Below are 21,120 nucleotides of genomic sequence, written 5' to 3'. Positions count from 1 at the left end.
CTGTCCAGTCTGCCTCACTGGTCCTGGTCTGTAGAGAGTTCTACTGTCCAGTCTGCCTCACTGGTCAGGAGGACCTGATCAGGAGGGACCTGATCTCAGAAGAGATGAGAACGAGCAGAAGTCCTTTTGCTCCCTCCAGCACCTCCCCCCCTCTCTCAGACTCCCAGCTGTGAACAGGCCTTGGCTCTCACCTCACTGCTTCCTTTGAAGAACGTCTCTTTGAAGGAAACGCAAGTCTCGCTGCGCTTTGAGTCTATAAGAGAGACCATTTCTTTATTTTGTGTGGGAGTCTGCAAAAGTAGAACCTTTTGGGTTTCCAGTTTGAGTTCTTCTTTCATGTTGTGCTGAGAGATAAGAGCACTACTACTGGGACCCATTACCACAGCAGTATCAGTAGTAGAATGTCCACACACTGTCTGTAGTATATGTGCAACTGTCCTGATGTGTGTCTCTGCACAGCTGGGGCTGTCCCGTGCTGGAGCGTGTGTGGGAAGCTGACCTGGAGGCTTGTCACCTGCTCCTACGAGGCATCCAGCTCCGCAGCCCTGCGTGCAGCGGGCTGGAGGGAGAGGACCCCCCCGCCATAGTGGGCCGGTCCGCCCAGCAGGGCTCCAAACAGGAACAGGACTGCGCCATGCTCACCGCCCTGGGGGGGCGCTGGGGCCCCGACGCCAACCTGCAGAACTCTGAGTTCACCAAGGTAACAACGGCAGCCATGTTTCAGAATGCTGTGATGACATACTGTGGTTGATGTGGCTAGTATGGAGGGTTCATATTTAGCTATGAAGCTGAGTAGTGCCAGTGACTTACAAACAGCATTCAAATGGATTTGGAATGTTGTTTGGGGAAAAAAGAATCTGTATTTATAGTAGTTCTTTGCTTATTTATACCGACTCTGATACTGGTATTGGCATAACTCTTTTGGGCTGTTTTGTTCTTGAGAAACAAAGACCATACTTATAGTTTAGGAAATGTGGCTAGTATTGACTGGAATTTTCATCAGCTTGTATCATAGCGTGATATCATTTATCTGGTCGAGTCTCACGCCAGAGCCCAGAGTGTTGGGCCTTGCAGCTGTTAGAGCAGGTGGGCAGGGGATCTGGGGATCTGTGGGGAATCCATTTCTGGTGTGGGTGTGTCTTCCTCGTACTGGAGATAAAGTATCTCACTTTAGAAACAGTCTTGGATACCAAAGTGACTCCCCTCCCTGGAAAGATATTTGTGTGTCTCTCTCAGGGCCTCATTTACGTACATTCGCAAACGTAGCGTTATTAGCGCCATGGGCAACCCGCAGATTGCGCACGCTGTGATACTTCAGTTTACGTCGTATTTACAAAACCTGCAGGTCATTGGGTAAACCGCGCCTTTCTCCGCCCACTTTACCGTACATTACGAGCATTTCAACGCGCAATTGAATGGGCCTCCTTCTCTCTTTCTATCCTGGATCAGCCACCAAAATCAAAACAGCGATGACTGTTTGAAATTATCCTGATGCCAATATTTGTAATGTAGCGAGGAATTTAACAATGGAATGGAATGTGACCGCTGAGTCGGAGATTCGATGTAATCTTTGATTTCTTCCGGTAACTGTAATATTGCCTGGCTGCTTAATCTGTAACGCGTAATGATTTCGTGTTAATTCAACCGCTCAGCCATCTGACTCCTCCTAGTTAATACAAAGTCTGTGATGAGAGCAGGGTTTCACTTGCTTGTTTAAAGGCAACATTTCTACCACCACAGTGGATCCACATCCATCATGGTTTCATACAAAGATGTGCTTCAATGGAGACAATAACAAATACTTGTGTCTCTAGAAACATCGATGTTTTCTGTTTAATACTTTCATACTCATCTTCTTTTGTTGTCTACCAATAACTGTTCCTGCACCTGTCGGCAGCATGCCTCCCTAGCGACTACAGAGACTAACCTTGTCTGGGTCCTCCTCTACCCAGGGTCCTAGCGACTACAGAGACTAACCTTGTCTGGGTCCTCCTCTACCCAGGGTCCTAGCGACTACAGAGACTAACCTTGTCTGGGTCCTCCTCTACCCAGGGTCCTAGCGACTACAGAGACTAACCTTGTCTGGGTCCTCCTCTACCCAGGGTCCTAGCGACTACAGAGACTAACCTTGTCTGGGTCCTCCTCTACCCAGGGTCCTAGCGACTAAAGAGACTAACCTTGTCTGGGGGCTCCTCTACCCTGGAATCTAAGACCTGCATGAATCTCTTTTCTTTCTGTTTCCCTGTGCTGTCTGTTCTGTCTCTGAAGCCTGGCTTCTCCTTCTAAACTGTCCCCAGGATAAAGGTGAGGCATCACCTCTTCCTTTCTCCTCCAACTAGACCACCTGTACCACTCTCCAACTCCTCCACACACACACACACACTCCAAACCAACCAAACCACACAACAAATCACTGGGATTTTGAAGTGCCTTGTTACTTCTGGCAAGCCAGACAAGATCATTAAAGGTCCTTTTATTTCTAATAAACATTTCATTAAGAATCAGATCATTATTTATTTTTGCTAAATGTGTTTTTCTGCTTAGCCTAAAGCCATAAACAATGCTAGACTTTCATAAGGTAATTACTTGTTCTTGTAGTACAGAATTAACACCAGGTTGTGAATACAAAATAAAGAGCACAATGCGAGGGCAAGTTCATTCATTTTCCTCTCGTCAATTCTGGTGATGAATAATAACCCAGGACTCAAAATGATGAGACTGCATACGTACAGTACACAGAACGAATAATTGCATTTTCAATAATTCATGAGGGCATTTATCACTGTGTGACTATTTTTTTGTTTGTTTTTGTTTTGTTTGCAGAAATTGGAGGAGTTTTTGTTCAGCATGGAGGATAATCACCCAGAGGTATGTCTGGAGTCATTAGGTCTCAATTGTAGATACACTGGTGCAGTCTGGGAATTGTAGTATTGGACCACCACCAGTCTCATCCAGGGCCCTGAGGCCTGGTGAACATGACCCCAGTTTAAATATGACCCCTAACACTGAGCTTCACAATCAATATTTAGGCCCATCTCGTCCGTGCAGCTGCAGTCCCAGTAGGACCCAGGCAGGAGGGGCCTGCAGCGTGCATGCTCACTAGCTCTTTACGGGGGAGAACATGTGGAATGCTGATTGCTCTGATAAATGTCCTCTAGCTTCGTAGCTTTCTACATAGCTGTGTGCCAAAGACCTGAGGCTAAACACTAGTCAGGGCTGAGCTGCAGCCTGGATGGAGGTAAGTAGTGCAGTTAGCATGTGCTGGGTGAAGCACAGTGTAGTGCAGTTAGCATGTGCTGGGTGAAGCACAGTGTAGTGCAGTTAGCATGTGCTGGGTGAAGCACAGTGTAGTGCAGTTAGCATGTGCTGGGTGAAGCACAGTGTAGTCATGCATCTCTGCGGGTGCTGGCGTGTGTTGCAGCTGTGTGAGGTGATTGACTCGTGTATCTTTATGAGTTGTTGAACATACTGGACCAACTTCAGAGAATTGTATTTAAACTTATTTTTAACTTATTTTAAGTGTTCCTAGGTCAAATAATTAAATAATACTTTTTATAATGAAATCATACTTGGCACAATTTCCTTTTATCTGTTGGAGGGAGATAACATTTCCCCTAATAGAGACCCTGAGGACTGTGCCTCTCTGGTTGGAAAACATTTGTTTGACTGTTTCATCGCCCTATAAATATATTTTTTCAGGCCAGGTACCAGAATAGAGCTCAGACAACCACACACTCACACACACACACACACACACTCACACACACACACACACACACTCACACACACACACACGGTAGGGGCAGGATGTGTCTACCTGCAATGGTGACTCAGTCTAGACGGCCTCTCTGCTTGTGTGTGTGATTGAACTGGGGCACAGTGTCCGCAGAGGGGTTTGCTCTAATTATCGTCCAGTTTGCCCTCCAACCATACCTACTGCTTCTCTGCCTCTCCAGCCTCCCAGCCCGTACCCCTCCCCTCTCCCCCCTCACCCTGCATACACATGCACACACATGCACACACATGTACTCACGCTCATCTCATCATGGTAGCTGCAGGAGGGAAAATTACTATGGTATTTCAGTGTCTTAATGCTTCACTTTTTTTGTTGCTCTCTCTCCCCTCCTCCTTCTTCCTTCAATTGTTCCACCTCCCCCTCCTCTCTCCCTCCCCTCACCCTCTGCTCTCTCTCCCCTCTCCCTCCCCTCATCTCCCCCAGGATGGGTGCAGTGAGGCTGCAGACCTGACAGAACAGTGTGAGCTCATTAGTGACAGACTGATGACCTTGGAGGAAGACCTGCAGACAGCCATGCTCAGCCGAGACCAGGCCCTCACCCATATCCTCTCATTGTCACCTTGGTGTCTGCCTGCCTGCCTGCCTGCCTGCCTGCCTGCCTGCCTGCCTGCCTGCCTGCCTGCCTGCCTGCCTGCCTGCCTGCCTGCCTGCCTGCCTGCCTGCCTGCCTGCCTGCCTGCCTGCCTGTCTGTCTGTCTGTCTGTCTGTCTGTCTCTCTGTCTGTCTGTCTGCCTGTCTGTCTCTGTCTGTAATGTAACAACAGTTAGTGCAATAGACTAATGCAGGGGTGCTAGGTTGTGCGATAGACTCATGCGTTCTGCAGAGAAGGGAGACTGGTGTGTTGGAATGGAAGGGAGAAAACAGGACAGATTAACGCAGAGGATATCGCTATTTAAACACAACGTAGTCATGGCAGCAGGTGTGTGTTGCGTAGGCAGCCGCCTTAACTGAAAAGTGCTGCGGGAAACCCTGAACACTAACAGTGCAGCAACAGTGTAGCAACAGTGTAACAACAGTGTAGCAACAGTGTAGCAACAGTGTAGCAACAGTGTAACAACAGTGTAGCAACAATGTAGCAACAGTGTAGCAACAGTGTAGCAACAGTGTAACAACAGTGTAGCAACAGTGTAGCAACAGTGTAGCAACAGTGTAGCAACAATGTAGCAACAGTGTAGCAACAGTGTAGCAACAGGGTAACAACAGTGTAGCAACATCGTAACAATCTATAGCAGTGCAATAGCAGTGCAATAGCAGTGCAATAACATACTAACAGTGATGACTGTAACAACAGTGCAGAGCTGTCAGAATTCCACACATCCTTCAGTCTAGTAGAAGTACAGATACTCATGTTTAAAAGGACAGTACTGACTCCACTGTTTCACTCAAAGTAAAGTAAAGAAGTAGCTCTGACATACTTCAGTAAACAGTAACCATGACTACCACCTGTTTAAGTGTCATGCTGGTAACTGGACATCATATGAATACATTAATACAAAAAGACACTACAGACATACAGCGCATGCAGTGCATTCGACAGGAATCCTTTTTGACGCCAATCATTTCAAACATCTGGCAATGTTTGTTCATAAAAGAGCAGATACTGTATTCATGATGTCTGATGTTACATGCCAGTTACTGTACTTTACTCTGCAAATAGTGCAGGTACATTTAGGAGGGTAAAAAAATTAACTTCAGCGGATTGTTAAACAGTTATTTTTGACAAAATGAACTCCCTCTAGCCCTCCCTCTGTCTTTCTCTAGCTCAGCTTTCTCGTATCCTCTGCAGATAGTCCAGGCAAGGTTACAAGAGGGCTGTTCATGTGGGCTGCCAGTCACTATGGGCTGAGATTAAGAGAGAGAGACAGGGCCATCGCTGGGGCAGAGAGTAGAATGTCACCACAATGACTCCTCTCCTGTCATATCTTAATGTCCTCCCTCCCTCCTTCCCTTTCTCCCTCCCTCCTTCCCTCCCTCCCTCCCTGCCTCCCTCCCTGTCTCCCTGCCTCCCTCCCTCCCTTTCTCCCTCCCCCACTCCCTCTCTCCCCAAAAAGGAAATTACAATATCCAAGATAATGATGACTCAAATGAAACTGTTGAAACTGATTACATGTGACAATGCATTATACTCTGTGTTAATTAGTGAGATGATTGGAAATAGATGACTAGTTTTCACCCAGTTTCTTCCCTTCTTTAGTGAGAGTTTATTATGAGGAATGGGGAGGTGCTATGTGGATGTTAAAGAACTGCTCTAGACAGAGTGGTGTTGTGTTCTGGGACATACAGGACCCTACTGTGACTACATGTCCCAAGTATTTAAAACTGTGATTTGGTTCAGAGCTCTGGTGGTCCTGGCGCTGCTCTCCTGTGTGTGCCGTGTTGCCCCTGGGCTGTCTGTTGTCGTGGCATGGTCTGACCTGGGATCAGTGATGGTGTCTCAGGCTGTCTGGTGTCGTGGCATGGTCTGACCTGGGATCAGTGATGGTGTCTCAGGCTGTCTCAAGGCTGTCCTGGTTCCCTGACTGATGCATGACATCACATCTGCTCTCACACGCTGGGGAATCAAACACACTACTTTCTCTGTCTGCCTGCCTGTCTGTCTGTCTGCCTGCCTGTGTGTCTGTCTGCCTGTCTGTGTGTCTGCCTGTCTGTGTGTGTCTGCCTGCCTGTCTGTCTGTCTGTCTGGGTGTCTGCTTGCCTGTCTGTGTGTCTGCCTGTCTGTCTGTGTGTGTCTGCCTGTCTGTCTGTGTCTGTCTGCCTGTCTGTGTCTGTCTGTCTGCCTGCCTGCCTGCCTGTCTGTGTGTCTGCCTGTCTGTGTCTGCCTGTCTGTGTGTCTGAAGTGTACTGTGAGAGCGTGCCATGTGTGTTCCTCTTCCAGTGTGCAGCAGACGTGAGGAGGCTCGACAGGCCCTCTCTCTTTCCGCCTGGCTCACTTAGGATGTTGTTAGGGATGGGGAGGTTGCCATGGAGACTAGGAGACCAAGCCACTCTTTCTGAAAACCAAGCGATCAGTAAACTGCTCTGTGAGCGAGGTTTGGAAGATGACTGAGGCAGCCAGGAGAGGGAGAGACGGACAGCCTCTGTAGAGACTCTGTCCACAAACATCATGTTGATATGGGGGAGTGTGTACGCATGTGACCCGTGCAGCCAGCTCATCTCCAGGAGATACATGCATTATTCATGACACGCTCTTTACCGGCTGGTTCATTATGAATGAGGACAATCTGTGTCCATTTGGAGAGCAAAATGAGCCATTGGCCCCCATCTGCTGTGAACGGCTTCCCTTTGATTCACCACTTCAGATGGACACTCCAAACAGTCATTTGGGTCTCTGCGCAGGTTAAACCCTCCTCTCACCACAGCCACTGTCCTTTTCTCTGTGGCCTCATGAATGATTTAGCTGGCCGGGTCTGTAGGGGTGGGTCTCGCTGTGGCTGAAACGATCTCATGAATAGTAAATTGAATGAAGTTAAATTGAGTATGACTTGATGATTGGGAACCAGTGATCAAAGTTTGGTGGCCCAGTGGAGGAAGATTGATGACCATATCAGTCTCTAGTCTCTCTGGAGCTGCTATTATCATTAGCCATCGGGGATCAGCTCTTATAGACACTGGAGTGTGTGTATCTACTGGAATGTCCTGTGTGTGTGTGTGTGTGTGTGTGTGTGTGCGTGGTTCAGGGTGCATGGGGTGTGTTGTTGGGCAGAAGCATTCAGATGTCTTTCCTTAAGTATAGCTGCACAGTCCCTGGAGGTGGAGGTGAAGGAGGTGAAGGCTGCTCTTCAAAGCATGCTAGTGCGACTGAAAGAGGAGGAGGAGGAAGAGGGGGGCCAGTACATCGTGGAAAACAAAAAGGAGGAGGAAGAGGATGAAGAGGAGGAAGATCAGTACTTCAGTGACAGCTGGGAGATTTGACCCGGGGGTGGAGTGTGTTCTGAGGCAGTGGGCTCTGGATCTCCTGACCCAGCCTGGGAGAATGACCCCAGCCACACAGGAGAAACAGTACTAGTTACTGCACACACCCCCCCCCCCCCCCCCATCAGTCTCCTCACAACAGGCCTCTACACTGGTGCTGAAAGAAAGACGTTCACAGACCTTGGAAATATATCCTTATTACATTAGTGCCAGTGTACTGGAACTGACACTCAAAGATACTGTTTGTTGTAGTCGTCGTACTTGGAAGAACAGATATTGTGCCAGCAGGCGTCTAAGCAGCTGGAACAGCTCCTCAGGCAGCTAACAGGACTGGGTTGGTGTTCTCCTGACGGTCCAGTTAGGTTACCTCACTCAATACTGGGGATAGTCTGAAAACACTTGCAAGGATTTTATTGTAAAAATAAGGACCAACATGACAATCCAAATGTATGGTAGTTCATAGTTTTGCACAGGAACAGAGGTGGGGGTCAATGTTGCCTTGTTGCTTAATTCATTACGACTGGATCATAAACCGTTTAGTTATAGTCCATGATATTCTACGTGGTGCTACAGAGGTGCAAGCTAACCTGAACCCCCTCCTACCAGTGTGTAGACTGGTGTTAAGACCACATCACTGTCCACAGTGTGCAGACTGGTGTTAAGACCACATCACTGTCCACAGTGTGCAGACTGGTGTTAAGACCACATCACTGTCCACAGTGTGCAGACTGGTGTTAAGACCACATCACTGTCCACAGTGTGCAGACTGGTGTTAAGACCACATCACTGTCCACAGTGTGCAGACTGATGTAACACCACATCACTGTCCACAGTGTGCAGACTGATGTAACACCACATCACTGTCCACAGTGTGCAGACTGGTGTTAAGACCACATCACTGTCCACAGTGTGCAGACTGATGTAACACCACATCACTGTCCACAGTGTGCAGACTGATGTAAGACCACATCACTGTCCACAGGCTTTATTCCACGTGTGTGAGAAAGAGATGCAATGCTTTTTTATAATTGTGTTGAAAGAGGTCTAGCATGCAGACTCTTGATGTTTTATGCGTTTATCCTGGGAGACTGATGAGACTGTGTCATGTGCAGAGAAGCTCTTTAATAACTGTTGGATGGTGTCTTACGTCCACAAAAAAGCACTTTTGTTGTGTCTTGTCTGTCCTGCTTGTTATAAAGAAGTACTGTTGTGTTTTTGTAGCTTGTTCTATTGAAGGTTGTGAGAGCACCACTGTGCATCCTGTTTGTCCCACTTCTCTCTCCAACCAGCAGACACAGTCTCACACCTGCACAGTCTCACACCTGCACAGTCTCACACCTGCACAGTCTCACACCTGTTTATCAATGTTCTGTCTCAACCTTCTTACTGTACGGTTTGGAACCACTGTGTTCTGTTTCATATTTATATACAGTATATATACTGTACGGCCTAACGAAATAAAGTGTGTACCTTTCTGTTGAATATGCTGTCTCTCTGTCCTCGTACTGTACTGAGCCACTGTGCAGCTGGAGAGTGGGGGAGGGGGATGGAGGAGTGGGGAGGAGGGAAAGGTGAGGGGGTGGGGAGGAGGGAGGGAGGGGTGAAGGGGAGGGGTGGGGAGGAGGGGATAGACCACTTGATTGGTGCCTACTGTCGGACAACCCACCAATCAAGATTCAGCGAGCATTGTGACGTCATTCATCCTGATGAACCTGGATCATGAGCTGTGACTCTGGTGTTAGCTCATCCTGATGAACCTGGATCATGAGCTGTGACTCTGGTGTTAGCTCATCCTGATGAATCTGGATCATGAGCTGTGACTCTGGTGTAAGCTCATCCTGATGACCCTCATCTGACAGGTCCAATACAGCCCAAGCAGCAGGTGTTTGGAGCAGGCTCCTTGCAGAGGTCATATGGCTGTTCCAATCCTTACTGCCCTCAACAGTCACACCAACATTACTAATGAATGCAAATGTTCCTTTCAATGTATTCATACATTCTGAGAGATGTTTACTGTTTGAAACTGACACCGAGGTCATTACTGACTGACTGACTGACGGGTGTCAGTTCTACCATGTGAGTCAGTAAGAAAGCGTTGAGAAATGTGAGTGTAACAGCTACAGTGGGACTGTTCTATATCAAAAGAGAACGAGTCATTCCTAGTATAAATGCTTTACGCTAATTTCAAGACCAAATCAAGATCCATCCACCAGCTCATGGTCTTCACATCCATCATTACAGGAATGAGGCAACTGTTGAACGCTGTCAACAGGGCAATTAATTACAACAGCTACTCCCCTGGAATTAATAAGCATTTCAAAATCATCTTCCTCTCTACCACCCTCCATCTCTCTGTAAATATATATATATTCTTTCAGCGTGATCCACTGTCACATTTGAAATGGAAAGAGGACCCAGATGAACAATGGAGGAGGCCAAGCAGAAAGAGTTGGAAATATCTTGCCTCCTTCACTCCCTCTCTCCATTCTGATCTTGACATTGGAAATCACACTTAATTATGCACACAATACCAGTGGGAGCTAGGCTGTCTCTCTTCAGAAACAAGCCCATTTTCTGTCATTTACAGTCATATGAGAAATGACAGGCTGAGTGGGATGTGTGTGTGTGTGTGTGTGTGTGTGTGTGTGTGTGTGTGTGTGTGTGTGTGTGTGTGTGTGTGTGTGTGTGTGTGTGTGTGTGTGTGTGTGTGTGTGGGACAGTGATGGAAGCATCGCTCTGCTGAGTGGAACAGTTCGATGTCACTCTTCTTTCATCCTGTTTGCGCGCTACCAGAACCTGGAATGACAGCCTCATGCAGTTCTCTCATGTCTCTCTCTCAGCACAGTTCTCTCATGTCTCTCTCTCAGCACAGTTCTCTCTGCTTCCTCATGCAGTCTGAAAACACGTCACCCTGGAGGAGGCTCCACTCTGTCGCGCTGTCATGGCGATGAGCGTCATCTCTTGACCGCTGTTACTGTTTTGAAACAGAAAACACAATCAGCTAGACGTCAAACGTGAGGAAGCATGTCTGGAATCGTCTTGCAGCATCGCTCTGTCTGGGAGTGTGCAGAGAGTGTCTCTACCAGAAACCGCTACAAACATGATCAACACACCCCAACTCTGAACTATTGACCCCAGGACCTGAGGTCATGCTACAGCTGTCACAGACAGTTGCTGCGCACACAGCTCAATGAGCTCATTATCTCTGCCAATCTCTTATGTCTCTCTCTTTATCACTCAATCACTCCTCTCTCTATCACTCCTCCTCTCTGCCACTCTCTGTCACTCCTTCTCTCTCTCCCAAGACACACTTCCAGTTACAGCTACAGTAAGTACCGAACACCAGCCCACCTCAATGTCTAATCTTCTAATTAACAGTTTGGCTACTTTCAGTCTGTCGTTAGTGTATTCCACCCCCCGCAGTTTCAGAACCTTAATTATGCGAGGAACAAACAGCAAGATTAGCCACGCTGGGGGAAAATCAGATGAAACTGAAGAGGGTTTACAGAGTGCCAACCAATGATGCTGCAAGGCTGTCTGCATCAGAGGAACCAGATCGAGAGGCTGTGGAGGAGCTTGAACTGTTCAGGAGAGTTTATCATTTTGGGGGGCCGACATTTATACTTTCTGTAATAATTCCATTATTCTGGTTCTGCGTAAATGTTCTGATCCATTTAATTCCTGTGCAAAGTTGCAGTACAAACGTTTACGAATGATGTTTGTATTTTCTATAAAAAAAACAGCCTTTTAAGTATGGAGCTAGAAAGATGACAAAAGTATCTGAATTTGAATGTGAAAGATCTGAAATATTTGAATGTCGAATTTCATAGAACTGAAATATTTTACTGTTGAATATATAATATCTGAATTATTTGCATGCCGAATTTAACAAAACTGAATTATTTTGATCCAGAAATACACATTTCTAAAATTCAGATTGTGTGAATTCAGATTCTTGAAATTCAGATTCTTGAAATTCAGATTCTTGAAATTCAGATTCTTGACATTCAGATTCTTGAAATTCAGATTCTTGAAATTCAGATTTTGTCTGAACTAGGCCCCCCCAATATTCAAATCTGGTCAAAATATCCCCCCCAATATATTGATATGAAAATATAAATGTGCTACGTTAGGACAGGCAACCACGCACGCTGTCCGAAATTATCATAAGAAACGTCATCGTCCACCCCAATGTTGATTTCTATGGAAGCAAATCGTGACCAAAATTCAAATGAAAATGCATTTCCAGAAATGCATTTTCATTTTAAGAATGTGGCTGCATTATTTGACTCATAAATCAAATTAGTATTCAATCATCCTATTTGCATTTTCATTTTCTTCTTTAAGACTGCTCATTCTTTCCCTTAATTAAAATGAAAACGAAAAAGACATTTGAAATTTAATTTTCAAAATATGCCCCAGCAAATAGATACCAAAATTCAATTTGAAATGTAAAATTTGAAAATGCATTTCCAGAAATGCATTTTCATTTTAAGAACGTGGCTGCAAAATCGTGACCACAATTCAAATTCAAATGCATTTCCAGAAATGCATTTTCATTTTCAAGAACGTGGCTGCAAAATCGTGACCACAATTCAAATTCAAATGCATTTTCAGAAATGCATTTTCATTTTAAGAACGTGGCTGCAAAATCGTGACCACAATTCAAATTCAAATGTATTTCCAGAAATGCATTTTCATTTTAAGAATGTGGCTGCATTATTTGACTCATAAATCAAATTAGTACTGATTAGTAGTGAGCGGACATTGCATTTTCATTTTCATGTTCTGCCCGCAAAGAACTGCCCATAATTCGAAAACGAAAATGCATTCTGAGCGGCGCAGTTGAGTGACGTCAGTAGCCGCTCTTCTTCAGCTCCCTGCTGACCGAGCTACCCATCTTGTTCGGTAGGGGGCGGTGTGCACATACGCATTGCATTACATGGCAAATGTGCCGGGAAATTGATTGAATTGCCGGGTCTTTAGAGGACGCATCACAGATCATGGCGCTCCCTCAAATTGTGCAGACACTGATAGAATTAGCTGAGCTGTTAAAAACTAATAATATATCTGAGTCTGATGCCCGTGACCGAGTAGAACAAGTCACAGAGAGCTTGGCTGCATACTCTGCCGTCACAGACGTACACATTAATGAGGTTGCCATAGTAAACCTCTCTTCAGTCCTGGAACGGCTGGATGCTGTGGAGCCTCAAATGGGACGGGGACGACCAACCATCCACATCCCGTTCGAGTCCATCGAAAACTATTTATTAAATGGTTTAAAAATAAAGGACATAGCGGAGCTGTTGTCGGCCACCAGACCATCCGTCGGAGGATGCAAAGCAACGGATTTATGGAGCTAGAAAGCTGACAAAAGTATCTGAATTTGAATATGAAAGATCTGAAATATTTGTGTGTCGAATTTCATAAAACTGAAATATATTGCTGTTGAATATATAATATCTGAATTATTTGTATGCCAAATTTAATACAACTGAATTGTTTTGATCCAAAAATAAAACATTATAAAATTCAGATTGCAGGAATTCAGATTCTTGAAATTCAGATTGCGGAAATTCAAATTCAGATTGCGGAAATTCAGATTTTGTCTGAACCAGGCCAAAGGTGAAACAGCTTGCTTTCACAGGAAAAAGTAGACCATTTAATAAATAGTTTTCGATGGACTCGAACGGGATGTGGATGGTTGGTCGTCCCCGTCCCATTTGAGGCTCCACAGCATCCAGCCCTTCCAGGACTGAGTTTACTATGGCAACCTCATTAATGTGTACGTCTGTGACGGCAGAGTATGCAGCCAAGCTCTCTGTGACTTGTTCTACTCGGTCACGGGCATCAGACTCAGATATATTATTAGTTTCTACCAGCTCAGCTAATTCTATCAGTGTCTGCACAATTTGAGGGAGCGCCATGATCTGTGATGCGTCCTCTAAAGACCCGGCAATTCAACCAATTTCCCGGCACATTTGCCATGTAATACAATGCGTATGTGCACACCGCCCCCTACCGAACAAGATGGGTAGCTCGGTCAGCAGGGAGCTGAAGAAGAGCGGCTACTGACGTCACTCAACTGCGCCGCTCAGAATGCATTTTCGTTTTCGAATTATGGGCAGTTCTTTGCGGGCAGAACATGAAAATGAAAATGCAATGTCCGCTCAGTACTAATCAGTACTAATTTGATTTATGAGTCAAATAATGCAGCCACATTCTTAAAATGAAAATGCATTTCTGGAAATACATTTGAATTTGAATTGTGGTCACGATTTTGCAGCCACGTTCTTAAAATGAAAATGCATTTCTGAAAATGCATTTGAATTTGAATTGTGGTCACGATTTTGCAGCCACGTTCTTGAAAATGAAAATGCATTTCTGGAAATGCATTTGAATTTGAATTGTGGTCACGATTTTGCAGCCACGTTCTTAAAATGAAAATGCATTTCTGGAAATGCATTTTCAAATTTTACATTTCAAATTGAATTTTGGTATCTATTTGCTGGGGCATATTTTGAAAATTAAATTTCAAATGTCTTTTTCGTTTTCATTTTAATTAAGGGAAAGAATGAGCAGTCTTAAAGAAGAAAATGAAAATGCAAATAGGATGATTGAATACTAATTTGATTTATGAGTCAAATAATGCAGCCACATTCTTAAAATGAAAATGCATTTCTGGAAATGCATTTTCATTTGAATTTTGGTCACGATTTGCTTCCATATTTGCTGGGGCATATTTTGAAAATTAAATTTCAAATGTCTTTTTCGTTTTCATTTTAATTAAGGGAAAGAATGAGCAGTCTTAAAGGAGAAAATGAAAATGCAAATAGAGTGATTGAATACTAATTTGATTTATGAGTCAAATAATGCAGCCACATTCTTAAAATGAAAATGTATTTCTGGAAATGCATTTTCATTTGAATTTTGGTCACGATTTGCTTCCATAATAATGCAGCCACATTCTTAAAATGAAAATGCATTTCTGGAAATGCATTTTCATTTGAATTTTGGTCACGATTTGCTTCCATAGATTTCATGGCTACAGCTCTTTTCTGTGTTGGATTTCTTTTAAGAGCTTGATGGCATCAACATCCAGCCTGATATAAAATCATGAACTTCAATTGTGTCTTAATTATAATACCCACACAGAAAATCCAGGTTGAATCAAGTCACGCTAGCTAGCTACTGTATTGCTAATGGCCAATTTTGGATGGTCAAGCATATTTTTCATTGTCTCATTATTCCTATCAAAGTCAATGTTCAGCCTACAGGCTATGTTAATTTCCTAAGTGACATTTCAGATCGGTTATGGATAGTGAAATATTTGCTGTCTGAGAGATCTGACATAGTATTTAACGCAGATATAAGGAGTTATCTATGGTTAACAGGATATATCTGTTGTGCGACCGGGAGTGATTTGATTCATCGTCCACACATCGTCTGGAAGTCAGTTTCGATCAAATGCCAACGATCCCCATACTAGATTTTGCCAACGTATCTTCTACACATCGGGATTTATGTGTGCTATCCCAGATACGTATGTGCAATCTGGGTTTTCCTCCAACTAGCAACTCAGTTTGTTCTGAGGTAAAGTTCGGTCGTTCTGAAATCGTTTACTTTTTCCTGTGAAAGCAAGCTGTTTCACATTTGGCCTAGTTCAGACAAAATCTGAATTTCCGCTATCTGAATTTCAGCAATCTGAATTTCAAGAATCTGAATTGCTGCAATCTGAATTTCAAGAATTTGAATTCCTGCAATCTGAATTTTATAAATTTGTATTTTTTGATCAAAATAATTCCGTTTTATTAAATTTGGCATACAAATAATTCAGATATTATATATTCAACAGCAAAATATTTCAGTTTTATGAAATATTTCAAATCTTTCATATTCAAATTCAGATACTTTTGTCAGCTTTCTAGCTCCATATTTAAGCGCTTGAACTCCCAAACTTGAATCCCAAAACAAAACATCAAAGTAATAAGATCAGTGATCCTTGGAACTTCAGGTTTTACAGAAAACAAAATCTCTTTAAAGAGCCGACTGTATCGCCTCCCCAGAACTCTATACTGCAGCATGACTGGGTTGAAAAAAACAAGACTGTAATTGTTTTTTACCAGCTGCAGTCGTCAGTAATCTCTCAGTTGAGTCGTACTGTTTACAAACCAGGGTTTTCTGCCGCTTGATCACACGTCCCTTCAGCAGAGCTGTGGTGTTGTGTGGCCGCCATTACTTCCTCTCCTCTACTTCATGTTGTCCACACATCGTCCTCAGCACAGGCTGTCTCCCGGACAACACCAGATCCACGAGGACCTGAACTTAACCAGGACAAACCATGTTGTCACTGACACTCAGTCTGCAGGGTGTTATCCAGGTCTGGGGAGAAGCCTGAAACTAAAGAGCCAGCAGCCGGTGGTTCACCTTGAGAACTCCCTAGGGGGCGAGCCTGCTACCTGAGAGCTGAAACATCACGACCGCGTCACCATCACCCACTTAGCCTGAAGAACAGACCCAGCCCACGAGGAGGGAGACAGATCGATAGAGCTGATGGACGGAGCTGGCTCCCTCGAGAGGGGGGGCAGGAGGGATGGGGAGAAAGAGAGAGAGAGATGGGGGAGGGAGAGAGAGAGGGAGAGTTGGGGGAGAGAGGGAAGGAGAGATGGGGGTGAGAGGGGGAGGGAGGGAAGGGGGTAGAGAGGTGGAGGTGGAGAGATAAAGAGAGAGGGCGGATGAAGAGGGAGGGATGGGGGAAAGATGATGGAGAGATGGGGGGGGAGAGAAGAAGAGAGGGAGGGAGGCTGGGCTAGCTGTCTGGCTGCTGTAATGAGAGATCCTCTGAGCGATGGCAGATTCCTCCAGCAGGAGGCAAGGCACGCTGCCCTGCTCCCCCACCGCTGAGCAGCCAGTTTGGGCTGATGAGATTCAGAAGAGCCCCTGTCCTGGAAAGGTAGTGTGGGATTAGAGAAGCAGCATCTCCCCATCACCGCCTCCGACAGCATCACCCTGAGCTGTCCTCTTCAGAGCTGCTGAACAAGACATGGCCGGCATCTGAGGAGTTAGACTTCTTTTCGACAGGTAATATAGCATTGTTGAGAGAGGCGACTGTGATTGATTGAGAGTCAGGATGCTTATGCAAACACACGCAGTCACAATGATACACTCACACTTATATTTACGCATCCAGAAACACACACACACACACAGGCGGTCTGTGAGGATGGCAGGAAGAGGGCACCAGGGCTAGTTGTGTTGACTCTCACCAGCCCTGACTCAGTGAAGTGTAGCAGTGCTGATCCCTTTTGCATGATGTGTTGATGAACCCTTCTCCTGGCGGGTGAGAACATTAGACACAGTGAGAACTCTCAACACACACACACGGACACGCACATGAGCACGTACACACACAAGCATACACACTCACACGAGCACACACACTCACACTACATTAACAGAAAAGATCTTTAAATCATTAAATCTTTGTGTGAACATGACATGGTCCTGGTCCACACAGTCTCTCAGGCCTCGTGGTGTACTTTATAATAACATCTGGATGTGTCACACAGCCTCCCTCTACTCAGCTGCATCTGTGAAATCTGTGAAGGCCGGACAGACTGAAGGAAATCTTCTTTGTTCTGATGGTTTAATTAGAGGGAGAGGAAAAAGAGGTGGTGATGGTGGAGGAGAGGCTGGGAGGGAGGGAGGGACATCCCAGATGGTGATGGTGGAGTCCTGTAGGGGAGATGAGCTCTCCTGAAGAGACAGACTCCTCCACCAGCCTGGGAAGGCCCCCGGCTGATGGGAACACTGAGTGTTCTCACTAATCACGTCCAGCAAAGATAAGACAAACCAAACTGTCTTTTAGAACTTCAGAAAAGGAATCTGAACAGGTGAACAGGTAAATCAACATGGAGTATTAAGACTTCATTCCACATGGATAATCAGGGGCAGTAGGTCCAGTCCTGCACGATCGTACTTAATGTCAGAGATTAACATGCAGAGGTTCAGCAATCCGTAAACAAGATTGTACAACTGATTGACCTCGGTTTAACCTTGTTTTCAGCTGTATGTGGTGCGTTCCTAGCATGCTTGCATGTCATTCCTCCCTCAGTCTTCATCTATTTATGGGATAACTGTGATTTAGCCCCAGGCCAAGTCATCCAGGCAGTCATCCAGCATGTCTGTATCTCACAGGAAATGAGGAAATCCCTTCTCTATCCACAGAGCTGAAGGTATGGCTGAGGCCTTATCTCCTGCTCCCACTGGTCTGAACACTGTCAGGAGAACTGCTGTCTCTCTACACACAAACCACAACAAGCCGCTCAGCAGGGGGACGACTGTGTGTGTGTGTGTGTGTGTGTGTGTGTGTGTGGTGTGTGTGCGGTTATCTGTTGGTGTATTTATCTCTGTGTGTGTGTGTGTGTGTGTGTGTGGTGTGTGTGTGTGTGTTATTGTAAAATTCTCTCTACATTAGAAATCGGTTCTTGATCTATATCAAGGAAGTAGCATCATCAATCACACTGATCTAGCATCATCAATCACACTGATCTAGCATCATCAATCACACTGATCTAGCATCATCAATCACATTGATCTAGCATCATCAATCACACTGATCTAGCATCATCAATCACACTGATCTAGCATCATCAATCACACTGATCTATCACACTGATCTAGCATCATCAATCACACTGATCTAGCAACATCAATCACACTGATCTAGCATCATCAATCACACTGATCTAGCATCATCAATCACACTGATCTAGCATCATCAATCACACTGATCTAGCATCATCAATCACACTGATCTAGCATCATCAATCACACTGATCTAGCATCATCAATCACACTGATCTAGCATCATCAATCACACTGATCTAGCATCATCAATCACACTGATCTAGCAACATCAATCACACTGATCTAGCATCATCAATCACACTGATCTATCACACTGATCTAGCATCATCAATCACACTGATCTAGCATCATCAATCACACTGATCTAGCATCATCAATCACACTGATCTATCATCATCAATCACACTGATCTAGCATCATCAATCACACTGATCTAGCATCATCAATCACACTGATCTATCATCATCAATCACACTGATCTAGCATCATCAATCACACTGATCTATCATCATCAATCACACTGATCTAGCATCATCAATCACACTGATCTAGCATCATCAATCACACTGATCTAGCATCATCAATCACACTGATCTATCATCATCAATCACACTGATCTAGCATCATCAATCACACTGATCTAGCATCATCAATCACACTGATCTAGCATCATCAATCACACTGATCTATCACACTGATCTAGCATCATCAATCACACTGATCTAGCATCATCAATCACACTGATCTAGCATCATCAATCACACTGATCTAGCATCATCAATCACACTGATCTATCATCATCAATCACACTGATCTATCATCATCAATCACACTGATCTAGCATCATCAATCACACTGATCTATCATCATCAATCACACTGATCTAGCATCATCAATCACACTGATCTAGCATCATCAATCACACTGATCTCCCAAACACACATCAACTACTGAACAGTAACTTTGCTGAAACATGCTTGATGTCTTTGACTTTGCCCCCAACTGACTCCCTCTTATGCAACAACGGAAAGCAGTTGACTTTAATAGCTTCATGTAGACAGTCTGTATAATCAGATCAGTTTCATCCTGATAAGAAGCACAACTAAAGTTTTCATGTCTTGTTAGTTTCCAAGTTGTTTTCACCACAACAATCATTTGATCATCCAGTTTAAAGCATCCTCTGGCTCTTTCTCTAAACCATCAGAGTAATATGATCAACGACCAGGGGGACAGTGACTAACGGAAAAGAAAATCTTTTTAAAAGGCCTTCGTTGGCGTATGATTGGGTTGAGGAGACTGTTGCTAAAAGATGAGAGCAAAGTTCCTCTTGAACTCCAAGACCTTCTGCTTGTTGCTGTGCAGAATAAGACCTGGGAAACTAAAGCTCCTTCTGAGAATAAACATGCAGTCAGAGATTTACACAGAGATAGCACGTCTGACAAGAAAAAACACGCAGCCAGAGATAACACGTCTGTTTTCTGTCATCATTTTCATTTTCTTCTGTGTGTGTGGATGTCTGTATGTGTGTGTATGTGTGTGTGTTTGTGTGCGTGTATTATCAGCCTTTGGCTTTGGCTCGGTCTCCACTGCTGGTTTATTCATTGTGCTTTATCTATAAAACACTCAAGAAGTTGCTTACTTCTCGGCTAAGGACGAACACCATTACTGGGGAAAAAGACAGAGATTGTGGTTCATTATACTCACAGGATGTAATTAATTTCTGCATCCAGAAGCTTTATATCTGATTAGAAAAAATAAGGGATAAATATAAGAAAAACTTGAAGTTTACCTTTGTTGTTTTCTAGTCTATCGTCACCCACACAAATACTGTATTTAAAACATTTCTGCAATAGTCAGCCTACAGTCTATCTAGTAATTAATGATAAGGAGAGCACGCACACAAAAAGAATAATATTAAAACTACCCTGGGAGCCATGGCGACGGTGCCCCCCATCGTGGTTGCCATGGCACTGGCAGATCCTTCCCCACATTTCTCCTCTGTGTTTTGCAGGGTTTTGTGCTTGCAGTCTTGATGGTCTTGTTATTACTCACACTGTGTAAGACATCCCCTCAGTGTGTCCCTTCAGGGCCACCGTACCATGTGCAGGCCCAGGCTGCAGGACGACCTGCTAGGTGTACCAACACAGCACAGGCTGCAGGAGAGGTGAGGAGGCAAGGTGAAAAATAACAGACTGGCAGACTGTTTTAGAGTGTCCTTTGCAGAGGTGTAATACACCACGAGGAGAGGGGAGCGAGGGAGGGAGGGGGATAGAGAGAGAGGTAGAGAGGGAGGGAGGGAGGGGATTATCCAGGACAAAGTAGGTTCTTCTGTTAGATCATATCAACATATAGGTAGCTGCATGTTGGGACCTCATATTTGAACTGTGATCATCCTCATGTGCTTATTCCACCATTGCACCGTGCATCCTCCATAGAAGAAGTGGAATGAGAAACCCACCCAGGCTAGGTCTATTGCATTCATTGGTATTGGAACAATACTTGGCCTTGAAGGATGATGTCAAATTTGATCACGAAAACACAAGAACGAAATAAGATAAAACGCGGATGGATAAACAGCCTGATCATAGGAAGACTGATGTCTTTTTAGTGTCCACAGGTGAGACAGGTCAGTTTCTCCCAGTTATTCACCAACTAGGAAGTAGGCTAAATAACGACGAGCAGTTAGCAGTCAGTCTGAGGTGAATGACAAAGACAGAGCCTGTGAGGCGTCAGCAGACCAGATCCTTAAGACGACATCTGATG

At 44.7% G+C, this 21,120-nt stretch overlaps 1 protein-coding gene across 1 annotated transcript in view; it reads left to right on the top strand.

Moving 5' to 3' along the window:
- The window catches only part of disc1 (DISC1 scaffold protein), a 36,523-nt gene extending 27,334 nt beyond the window's left edge, over window positions 1–9,189 (top strand). Inside the window, exons 11-14 of the mRNA XM_047029198.1 lie at window positions 460–700; window positions 2,824–2,868; window positions 4,220–4,337; window positions 7,535–9,189. Coding sequence (XP_046885154.1) covers window positions 460–700; window positions 2,824–2,868; window positions 4,220–4,337; window positions 7,535–7,707 — 577 coding nt within the window. The 3' untranslated portion in view covers window positions 7,708–9,189. The remainder of the gene's footprint in view (window positions 1–459; window positions 701–2,823; window positions 2,869–4,219; window positions 4,338–7,534) is intronic.
- Window positions 9,190–21,120: the final 11,931 nt, after the last annotated feature.

This window comes from Hypomesus transpacificus, chromosome 11 (genome assembly GCF_021917145.1).
Source record: "Hypomesus transpacificus isolate Combined female chromosome 11, fHypTra1, whole genome shotgun sequence".
Classification (NCBI taxonomy): Eukaryota; Metazoa; Chordata; class Actinopteri; order Osmeriformes; family Osmeridae; genus Hypomesus; species Hypomesus transpacificus.
This window is presented reverse-complemented; position numbering and strand designations above follow the sequence as displayed.